The sequence below is a fragment of the Oncorhynchus tshawytscha genome, linkage group LG13, assembly GCF_018296145.1.
Source record: "Oncorhynchus tshawytscha isolate Ot180627B linkage group LG13, Otsh_v2.0, whole genome shotgun sequence".
NCBI lineage: Eukaryota > Metazoa > Chordata > Actinopteri > Salmoniformes > Salmonidae > Oncorhynchus > Oncorhynchus tshawytscha.
The window spans coordinates 1907501-1919618 of NC_056441.1; the positions used below are offsets into that span (position 1 = coordinate 1907501).

The 12118-nt window shown below is 46.5% G+C and overlaps 1 protein-coding gene across 2 annotated transcripts in view; it reads left to right on the top strand.

Annotated features, from left to right (window-relative positions):
- Window positions 1-2649: 2649 nt before the first annotated feature.
- LOC112241833 (type 2 phosphatidylinositol 4,5-bisphosphate 4-phosphatase-like) overlaps window positions 2650-12118 on the top strand; it is a 23341-nt gene continuing 13872 nt past the window's right edge. For both annotated transcript variants that reach the window (XM_042295059.1, XM_042295060.1), the window contains exons 1-2: window positions 2650-2844; window positions 11996-12102. In XM_042295059.1, coding sequence (XP_042150993.1) covers window positions 2665-2844; window positions 11996-12102 — 287 coding nt within the window. In that variant the 5' untranslated portion in view covers window positions 2650-2664. The remainder of the gene's footprint in view (window positions 2845-11995; window positions 12103-12118) is intronic.

The following is a 12118-nucleotide window of genomic DNA, read 5'->3' on the forward strand; positions in this document are numbered from 1 at the left end:
TGATGCTGCTGTCAATTGTGAGCAGCACATTTACCACTGCATGGAGTCTGAACCTCAGAATGAGGAGGAGGAGGAGGACAGCATTACACAGGTTGAAAAAAGGTAGCAAAAACAGTACACAGCAACACTGTTCCTCTCCAGGTTTCTTCCTAGGTTTCTGTCTTTCTGGGGAGTTTTTCCTAGCCACCGTGCTTCTACACCTGCATTGCTTGCTGTTTGGGGTTTTAGGCTGGGTTTCTGTACAGCACTTTGTGACATCAGCTGATGTAAGCTGATCAGGGCTTTATAAATACATTTGATTGATTTTTAACGTGTTACTGAGTCAAGATGTTATCACATCAGGAGAAGAACAAGCGAAGGAAGCAGCATAGAGGAAGGTAGGGTGGCTTCATGAAGACAAGATGGAGAGTTCCACAGTGACTGCAGTTGAGGGACCACGGGGCATAAAAGGCTTAGTGTGGAATAAGGGGTAACTAGAGGGATGGTTGGCCGTGGGATTAACATAACATGGGGTGTGGGTGTGCTTCTGCCTAGAGGGATGGTTGGCTGTGGAATTAACATAACATGGTTGCTTCTGCCTAGAGGGATGGTTGGCTGTGGAATTAACATAACATGGGGTGTGGGTGTAGGTGTGCTTCTGCCTAGAGGGATGGTTGGCTGTGGAATTAACATAACATGGGGTGGGGTGTGGGTGTGCTTCTGCCTAGAGGGATGGTTGGCCGTGGGATTAACATGGGGTGTGGGTGTGGGTGTGCTTCTGTCTAGAGGGATGGTTGGCTGTGGGATTAACATGGGGTGTGGGTGTGCTTCTGTCTAGAGGATGGTTGGCCGTGGGATTAACATAACATGGGGTGTGGGTGTGGGTGTGCTTCTGCCTAGAGGGATGGTTGGCCGTGGGATTAACATAACATGGGGTGTGGGTGTGGGTGTGCTTCTGCCTAGAGGGATGGTTGGCTGTGGGATTAACATAACATGGGGTGTGGGTGTGCTTCTGTCTAGAGGGATGGTTGGCTGTGGGATTAACATAACATGGGGTGCTTCTGCACCTCTATTAGATCATTATAATAATATCCGGCCCCTGTCCAGTCGTACTCCGGGTCATCTAGCCAGTCTAAAGTTGCTAACCATGAGCTAGTGTAGCCGATGTGAAATGGCTAGCTAGTTAGCAGTGGTGCGCGCTAGTGGCGTTTCAAATCGGTGACGTCACTTGCTCTGAGACCTTGAAGTAGTAGTTCCCGCAGCTTTTGTGGAGCGATGGGTAAGATGCTTCAAGGGTGGCTGTTGACATGTGCAGAGCGTCCCTGGTTTGCGCCCAGGTCGGGGCGAGGGGACGGACGTAAAGTCTATACTGTTACACTAGATAACAGGTATTGTGTACATTTTAAACTTTCCCAAGACAGTTCACTGTCAATGTATATATATGTATATTTTTTTTTGTGATTTTTTTTTTTTGTGATTTATTACAAAATGTAGCTAAAATAATATAGTTGTTTCAGAGATTGTTACCTTCGATTCGGCAGTGTCATCATCCTGGTTCTGATGAGTGAGCTAGCTTGTTCCGTATGATAGCCACATTAGCAGCTAATTAGCATTGATAAAAGTCACCTTTGTCCTAGAGAGATCTACACGGTTATCAAAACGCCAGGATAAACACAAAACACAGCCCTCATTTGAAGTGTTTTTAAATCCCCTATGGGGAAAAATGAATGGTGGAAAAACTATTTCTGGCTTTGACCGCTAGGTTTTATGGGTATTATGACTCAAGCTGTGGTGCTCTATATATTTCACCCATGACATCGGAGCCTGTTTTGACAGGAAAACAACAGACATGGCAACCCTGGCGAAAATGTCTCTCCTTGAGTGACAGGGGGCAGAGCTTGTTGTGGGAAGTGCCTGCAGGAGGACAGGGAGAGAGACGGCTCAAGTAGCAAACGGAGAAAACTATAGAAACTGACATTATTTGACCGCTAGGTTTATGACTCAAGCTGTGGTACTCTATATATTTCACCCATGACATCCGAGCCTGTTTTGACAGGAAAACTACAGACATGGCAACCCTGGCGAAAATGTCTCTCCGTAACTGACATTATATATCGGTATATAGTAAAATACGGTATTTACCGTCCAGCCTTGCTCTGTAGGGTATAGGTCTCCATTTGGGTGGTGGTGCAATGGGAACCCTCCATGGCACCACCCTGATTGAACTAGCTGTTTAAGGTGACATTGTGCCTGTGTTGTAACCCTGTTATTACTAGAGAGAGAGAGAGAGAGAGAGAGAGAGAGAGAGAGAGATTATGTCAAAACTTCTTACAAATACAAGTAGTGGTGACGTGAAGGAGAGATTGACATGTATATTATTATTAATGTTAGCTCCCTCTGTACATTTTAAGACATACAACTGTAGTAGAAGTAATCGATGAAAAACATACCCGACCACATTTCAAACACACTCCTGGCAGATGATGGAAGCTCAATACATTGTCTCCAATCATCTGGTTTCACTACTTCCTAGTGTGGCCCAGGGTCTAGTGTGGCCCAGGGTCTGGTGTGGCCCAGAGTCTAACTCTTTGTGTCTTTGTATTATAGAGTGATGGATCATATGTGACCTGTCTAATATTTGCACAGTGTGTGTATCTAATGTGCCTGTAGGGCTGAACATACATCATGAACCAGCTGCTGTGTCTCTCCCCTCCAGCTGAACTCCCTCCCCCCTACACAGCCATCGCCAGTCCCGACCCAGGGGGGGTACCCGTCATCAACTGCCGGGTGTGTCAGTCTCTCATTAACCTGGATGGCAAGCTGCAGCAGCACGTGGTGAAGTGCACTGTGTGCAACGAGGCCACGGTAAGACTCACCTGCACCTGTGTGTGTGTGTCTTTGTGTGTGTCTCTGTGTGTGTGTGTGTGTGTGTGTGGTGACCTACAGTACCTACTGCAGGGACTGGCAGACCTTTGTAGGCCCACAGATCCATTTTATTTTGGGGAACTCACTCATGGTCAAAGAAATGTGGTTGTGTGTTTTTTCTCTCTTGTATTTTGATGAACCAGCTAAAATGATTTAGACTACCGACCGGGGGAGGGCTTCATGATTTAGACTACCGACTGGGGGAGGGCTTCATGATTTAGACTACCGACCGGGGGAGGGCTTCATGATTTAGACTACCGACCGGGGAGGGCTTCATGATTTAGACTACCGACCGGGGGGGCTTCATGATTTAGACTACCGACCGGGGAGGGCTTCACTGATTTAGACTACCGACCGGGGAGGGCTTCATGATTTAGACTACCGACCGGGGAGGGCATGATTTCATGATTTAGACTACCGACCGGGGAGGGCTTCATGATTTAGACTACTTCGACCGGGGAGGGCTTCATGATTTAGACTACCGACCGGGGAGGGCTTCATGATTTAGACTACCGACCGGGGAGGGCTTCATGATTTAGACTACCGACCGGGGAGGGCTTCATGATTTAGACTACCGGGGAGGGCTTCGGGGACGGGGGGGGGCTTCATGATTTAGACTACCGACCGGGGGGGCTTCATGATTTAGACTACCGACCGGGGAGGGCTTCATGATTTAGACTACCGACCGGGGGAGGGGGCTTCATGATTTAGACTACCGACCGGGGGAGGGCTTCATGATTTAGACTACCGACCGGGGAGGGCTTCATGATTTAGACTACCCGGGGAGGGCTTCATGATTTAGACTACCGGGGGAGGGCTTCATGATTTAGACTACCGACCGGGGAGGGCTTCATGATTTAGACTACCGACCGGGGAGGGCTTCATGATTTAGACTACCGACCGGGGAGGGCTTCATGATTTAGACTACCGACCGGGGGAGGGCTTCATGGCTTCACCGGGGAGGGATTTAGACTACCGACCGGGGAGGGCTTCATGATTTAGACTACCGACCGGGGGGAGGGGGGACCGGGGAGGGCTTCATGATTTAGACTACCGACCGGGGGGGACCATGATTTAGACTACCGACCGGGGAGGGCTTCATGATTTAGACTACCGACCGGGGAGGGCTTCATGATTTAGACTACCGACCGGGGAGGGCTTCATGATTTAGACTACCGACGGGGAGGGCTTCATGATTTAGACTACCGGCCGGGGGGGAGGGCTTCATGATTTAGACTACCGACCGGGGGAGGGCTTCATGATTTAGACTACCGACCGGGGGAGGGCTTCATGATTTAGACTACCGACCGGGGGAGGGCTTCATGATTTAGACTACCGACCGGGGGAGGGCTTCATGATTTAGATTGGTAAGTTAGTCTAGTTGCCAGTTATCTAAACGTGTTATCATGTTTGAGTTACCGACCGGGAGGCCTTCATTGATTTTGTTATTCACTTTCAATCAGATCCACGACACGACCAAAGATATGTGAACACGTGCTCGTAGAACATCTCTTTCCAAAATCATGGACATCAATAAATATATATATATATATAGTTGGTCTCCCCGTTTGCTGCTATAACAGCCTCCCCACTTCTGGGAAAGCTTTCCACAAGATGTTGGAACATTGCTGCTATAACAGCCTCCATTCCTCTGGGAAGGCTTTCCACAAGATGTTGGAACATTTCTGCGGGGACTTGCTTCCATTCAGCCTCAAGAGCATTCGTGAGGTCGGGCACTGATGATGGGCGATTAGGCTTGGTTCGCAGTCGGCTTTCCAATTCATCCCAAAGGTGTTCAATAGGTTTGAGGTCAGAGCTCTGTGCAGACCAGTCTAGTTCTTCCACACTGATCTTGACAAACCATTTCTGTATGGACCTCGCTTTGTGCACAGGAGTATTGTCATTCTGAATCAGGAAAGGGCCTTCCCCAAACTGTTGCCACAAAGTTGGAAGCACAGAATCGTCCAGAATGTCATTGTATGCTGTAGCGTTAAGATTTCCCTTCACTGGAACTAAGAGGCCCGAACCATGAAAAACAGCCCCAGAACATTATTCCTCCTCCACCAAATGTTACAGCTGGCACTATGCATTGGGGCAGGTAGTGTTCTCCAGGCATCCTCCAAACCCATTTTCGTCCGTCGGACTGCCAGATGGTGACGCGTGATTTATAATTCCAGAGAACGTGTTTCCAATGACGAAGAGTATTACACCACTCCAGCCGACACTTGGCATTGCGCATGGTGATCTTAGGCTTGTGTGCGGCTGCTCGGCCACGGAACCAATTTGATGAAGCTCCTGACGAACAGTTCTTGTGCTGATGTTGCTTCCAGAGGCAGTTCGGAACTCGCTAGTGAGTATTGCAACTGAGGACAGACAATTTTTACATGCTTCAGTACTCGGTGGTCCTGTTCTGTGAGCTTCTGTGGCCTACCACTTCGCGGCTGAGCCATTGTTCCTCCTAGATGTTTCCACTTCGTAATGACAGCACTTACAGTTGACCGGGGCAGAAATTTGATGAACTGACTTGTTGGAAAGGTGGCATCCTATGACAGTGCCACTTTAAAAGTCACTGAGCTCTTCAGTCAGGCTAATCTACTGCCACTTGTTTGTCTATGGAGATTGCATGGCGGTGTACTTAATTGTATATACCTGTCAGCAACAAGTGTAGCTGAAATAGCCAAACCCACTAAAAGGTGTCCCCATACTTTCGTATATATTGTGTATCATATTAGAAACTGCTAAATCTTCCCCATGGGAAAATGTATAGATTTGCAACAAACTTGCTTTAAAACTGCAACGTTTTCTCAAAGCCACATGGCAAAATTAGAATTGCAGGAAATAAACATGTTCTCTCCACGCTGTTAAAATGTTTTGCTCGCAAGGTATTGTGGTCCCCCAACAAATGTTGCTTAAGGCTAGGACCGGGTTGACCTGCTAGCCGCTGCTGCCATGATTAGTTCCGATAGTTCTCTCTCTCTCTCGCAAGCTACTTTATTGGCATGAAAAACATTGCGTCAATGTTGCCAAAGCAATAATGTATACAATATAAAATGTAATAATATAAAATGGTAGTAAATAATAATAAATAAAATAATAATAACAACAACAAAATGGTAACAGTCAATAGTTTTTCAGCGTGTACTTGGTAAGGGTGTCTCTGCTTCGTATTTTCTGTTTATCTGGGCTCAGCTCTTGGGTTTGAAGTGCTTTCAATTGGAAACTTGAATTGGGACTTCAATTTAGGTGGAAACTGACTAGACAGGACTATACTATACTGACTAGAGAGGACTATACTATACTGACTATACAGGAATAGACTAGACAGGACAGGGATATACTAGACTGACTAGACAGGACAGGGATATACTAGACTGACTAGACAGGACAGGGATATACTAGACTGACTAGACAGGGATATACTAGACTGACTAGACAGGGATATACTAGACAGGGACATACTAGACTGACTAGACAGGACAGGAATATACTAGACTGACTAGACAGGACAGGAATATACTAGACTGACTGGACAGGAATATACTAGACTGACTAGACAGGGATATACTAGACTGACTAGACAGGGATATACTAGACTGACTAGACAGGACAGGGATATACTAGACTGACTAGACAGGACAGGGATATACTAGAATGACTAGACAGGACAGGGATATACTAGACTGACTAGACAGGACAGGGATATACTAGACTGACTAGACAGGACAGGAATATACTAGACTGACTAGACAGGACAGAAATATACTAGACTGACTAGACAGGACAGGAATATACTAGACTGACTAGACAGGACAGGAATATACTAGACTGACTAGACAGGGATATACTAGACTGACTAGACAGGGATATACTAGACTGACTAGACAGGGATATACTAGACTGACTAGACAGGGATATACTAGACTGACTAGACAGGGATATACTAGACTGACTAGACTGGGATATACTAGACAGGGATATACTAGACTGACTAGACAGGGATATACTAGACTGACTAGACAGGGATATACTATACTGACTAGACAGGGATATACTAGACAGGGATATACTAGACTGACTAGACAGGGATATACTAGACTGACTAGACAGGGATATACTAGACTGACTAGACAGGGATATACTAGACTGACTAGACAGGGATATACTAGACTGACTAGACAGGGATATACTAGACTGACTAGACAGGATATGCTAGACGGGACAGGGACAAACTAGACTGACTAGATAGGACAGGGATAGACAAGACTGACTAGACAGGGATATACTAGACTGACTAGACAGGGGAGGCAGGGTAGCCTAGTGGTTAGAGCGTTGGACTAGTAACCGGAAGGTTGCAAGTTCAAACCCCCAAGCTGACAAGGTACAAATCTGTCGTTCTGCCCCTGAACAGGCAGCAACCCACTGTTCCTAGGCCGTCATTGAAAATAAGAATTTGTTCTTAACTGACTTGCCTAGTTAAATAAACTACTATATATAAATAAACTACTATATATACTACAGACCGTACAGTACTACAGACCCTACAGTACTACAGACCCTACAGTACTACGTCTCAGCTGAGAAGGATTGTCTGTCAGTCGATCCCATCGGCCCGGTGCTGACCTCAATAAGAGGCTATTAGTAGCAGTGCTGTTCTGCTCTGTCTAGACTCAACCGAAACCTGCTGGGGTTGATACACTTAAATCCATAGCCATGACTGGGCAGAATTTGGACTAATCAGATTGGGACTGGATGTGTCCCAAATGTATACAAATGGGATGTAAAATGCCTTAGAGTATTCATACCCCTTGACTTATTCAACATTTTGTTGTAACAGCCTGAATAAAATACAATATTAAATATTTCTCACCCATCTACACATAATTCCCCATAATGACATCACAATTCCCCATAATGACATCACAATACCCCATAATGACATCACAATTCCCCATAATGACATCACAATTCCCCATAATGACATCACAATTCCCCATAATGACATCACAATACCCCATAATGACATCACAATACCCCATAATGACAAACATGTCTGTAGACATTTTTCAAAACTTTTGAAGAATTGCAGAAATATCTCACTAACTGTACATAACTATTCACAGTCAATATTCTGTACTGTAGAATCACCTTTGGCAGTGATTACAGCTGTGAGTGTTTCGCTCGTCGTCGGAATGAGGAGACCAAGGTGCAGAGTGGTAAGCGTACATTTTTCTTTAATAGATGAACACCAAAAAAAAATATATATAAACGACCGGAACGTTCTGCAGGCTACACAGTAACTATACAAAATCAAGATCCCACAAACTAAGGTGGGGAAAAAGGCTGCCTAAGTAGGATCCCTAATCAGAGACAATGATAGACAGCTGCCTCTGATTGGGAACCATAACAGGCCAACATAGAAAATACAACATAGATTGCCCACCCTAGTCACACCCTGACCTAACCAAATAGAGAATAAAAAGGCCCTCTAAGGTCAGGGCGTGACAGCGAGTCTTTCTGGGTCAGTCTCTAAGAGCTGTGAGTCTTTCTGGGTCAGTCTCAATGAGCTGTGAGTCTTTCTGGGTCAGTCTCTAAGAGCTGTGAGTCATTCTGGGTAATTCTCTAAGAGCGTTCCACACCTAGATTGTGCAACATTTGCCCGTGTATTATTTTCTCAATTCTTCAAGCTCTGTCAAATTGGTTGTTGTTCATTGCTAGACAACTATTTTCATGCCTTGTCAAAGATTTCCAAGTAGATTTAAGTCAACCTGTAAACATGGCCACTGAAGAACATTCACTGTTTTCTTGATAAGTAACTCCCGTGTAGATGTGGCCTTGTGTTGTAGGTTTTTGTCCTGCTGAAAGGTGAATTCATCTCCCAGCATCTGGTGGAAAGCAGACTGAAGCAGGTTTTCCTCTAAGATTTTGACTGTGCTTAGCTCCATTCCATTTATTTTTTCATCCTGAACAGTCCTTAATGATTACAAGCATACCCATAACATGATGCAGCCACCACTATGCTTGAAAATATGGAGAGTGGTACTCAATAATGTATTGCCCCAAACATAAAAAGTGAATTGCTTTGGCAAACGTTTTGTAGTATTCATTTAGGGCCTAGTTGGAATATATATATTTTTCCGTTCAGGCTTCCTTCTTTTCGTGCTGTCAGTTAGGTTAGTATTGTGGAGTAACTACAATGTTGTTGATCCATCCTCAGTTTTCTCTTATCACAACCATTCAACTCTGTTGCTGTTTTAAAGTCACCATTGGCCTCATGGTTAAATCGCTGAGTGGTTTCCTTCCTCTCTGGCAACTGAGTTTGGAAGGATACCTGTATCTTTTTAGTGACTGGGTGTATTTATAAGGGCACAGGACGAGACCCAGATGCAGACACGGGAGGCAGATGGTTCAAGTCTCTGATATTTATTAGTATCCAAGGGGCAGGCAAGAGACATGTTGTGGACAGACAACATATCATGACACAGTCAGAGTTCAGGAGGTACAGAGTGGCAGGCAGGCTGGAGGTCAGGACAGGCAAAATATCATGACAAGGTCAGAGTCCAGGAGGTACAGAGTGGCAGGCAGGCTGGAGGTCAGGACAGGCAAAACATCATCAAGGTCAGAGTCCAGGAGGTACAGAGTGGCAGGCAGGCTGGAGGTCAGGACAGGCAAAACATCATCAAGGTCAGAGTCAAGGAGGTACAGAGTGGCAGGCAGGCTCGAGGTCAGGACAGGCAAAACATCATCAAGGTCAGAGTCAAGGAGGTACAGAGTGACAGGCAGGCTGGAGGTCAGGACAGGCAAAATATCATGACGAGGTCAGAGTCCAGGAGGTACAGAGGGGCCGGCAGGCTCGAGGTCAGGACAGGCAAAACATCATCAAGGTCAGAGTCCAGGAGGTACAGAGTGACAGGCAGGCTGGAGGTCAGTACAGGCAAAATATCATGACGAGGTCAGAGTCCAGAAGGTACAGAGGGGCCGGCAGGCTGGAGGTCAGGACAGGCAAAACCTCATCAAGGTCAGAGTCCAGGAGTTACAGAGTGGCAGGCAGGCTGGAGGTCAGGACAGGCAAAACATCATCAAGGTCAGAGTCAAGGAGGTACAGAATGACAGGCAGGCTGGAGGTCAGTACAGGCAAAATATCATGACGAGGTCAGAGTCCAGGAGGTACAGAGTGGCAGGCAGGCTGGAGGTCAGGACAGGCAAAACATCATCAAGGTCAGAGTCCAGGAGGTACAGAGGGGCCGGCAGGCTCGAGGTCAGGACAGGCAAAATATCATGACGAGGTCAGAGTCCAGGAGGTACAGAGGGGCCGGCAGGCTCGAGGTCAGGGCAGGCATATCACCATGCTCAAAAGGATATTCAATGTCTGTTTTCTTTTTTTTACCCATCTACCAATAGGTGCCCTTCCTTCCGAGGCATTGGAAAACCTTCCTGGTCTTTGTGGATGAATCTGTGTTTGAAATTCACTGCTCGACTGAGGGACTACAGATAATTGTATGTGTGGGGGTGCAGAGATGAAGTAGTCATTCAAAAATCATGTTCAACACTATTATTGCACACAGAGTGAGTCCATGCAACTTATTATGTGACTTGTTAAGTACATTCTTTACTCCTGAACTTATTTAGGCTCCTTGCCATAACAAAGGGGTTTATTGACCCAAGACATTTCAGCTTTTCTTTGTTAAAATTCATTTGTAAAACATTTAAAAAAAACAGAATTCTAATTTGACATTTTGGGGTATTGGGTGTAGGCCAAGTGTCAAAAAAAGCTCAATTTAATACATTTTAAGTACAGGTTTTAACACAACAAAATATGGAAAAAGACAAGGGGTGTGAACCTTCTGACGGCTCTGTAGCTACAGCAGCTGTGTTTATTCAATGACATTTGGTGTGAAGGTCTCCACTTGGTGTGAAGGTCTCCATTTGGTGTGAAAGTCTCCATTTGGTGTGAAGGTCTCCATTTGGTGTGAAGGTCTCCATTTGGTGTGAAGGTCTCCACTTGGTGTGAAGGTCTCCACTTGGTGTGAAGGTCTCCATTTGGTGTGAAGGTCTCCACTTGGTGTGAAGGTCTCCACATGGTGTGAAGGTCTCCACATGGGTAAGGTCTCCACATGGTGTGAAGGTCTCCACATGGTGTGAAGGTCTCCACTTGGTGTGAAGGTCTCCACTTGGTGTGAAGGTCTCCACATGGTGTGAAGGTCTCCACATGGTGTGAAGGTCTCCACATGGTGTGAAGGTCTCCACATGGTGTGAAGGTCTCCACTTGGTGTGAAGGTCTCCACATGGTGTGAAGGTCTCCACTTGGTGTGAAGGTCTCCACTTGGTGTGAAGGTCTCCACATGGTGTGAAGGTCTCCACTCGGTGTGAAGGTCTCCACTCGGTGTGAAGGTCTCCACTCGGTGTGAAGGTCTCCACTCGGTGTGAAGGTCTCCACATGGTGTGAAGGTCTCCACATGGTGTGAAGGTCTCCACTTGGTGTGAATGTCTCCACTTGGTGTGAAGGTCTCCACTTGGTGTGAAGGTCTCCACATGGTGTGAAGGTCTCCACATGGTGTGAAGGTCTCCACATGGTGTGAAGGTCTCCACATGGTGTGAAGGTCTCCACTTGGTGTGAAGGTCTCCACATGGTGTGAAGGTCTCCACATGGTGTGAAGGTCTCCACTTGGTGTGAAGGTCTCCACATGGTGTGAAGGTCTCCACTCGGTGTGAAGGTCTCCACTCGGTGTGAAGGTCTCCACTCGGTGTGAAGGTCTCCACTCGGTGTGAAGGTCTCCACATGGTGTGAAGGTCTCCACATGGTGTGAAGGTCTCCACTTGGTGTGAAGGTCTCCACTTGGTGTGAAGGTCTCCACATGGTGTGAAGGTCTCCACTTGGTGTGAAGGTCTCCACATGGTGTGAAGGTCTCCACTTGGTGTGAAGGTCTCCATTTGGTGTGAAGGTCTCCACTTGGTGTGAAGGTCTCCACTTGGTGTGAAGGTCTCCACTTGGTGTGAAGGTCTCCACTTGGTGTGAAGGTCAAACCAAAGGAATTGTTGACGTTTACATAAGCGGTTATTTCAATCACCCTTAGGGTCGTTCTCTTTCTTTCAGCCCATCAAAAACCCACCGACTGGGAAGAAGTATGTACGCTGTCCCTGTAACTGCCTCCTCATCTGCAAAGACTCATCTAGGAGGATAGGATGTCCCAGACCCAACTGGTAGGTGATAGGATGC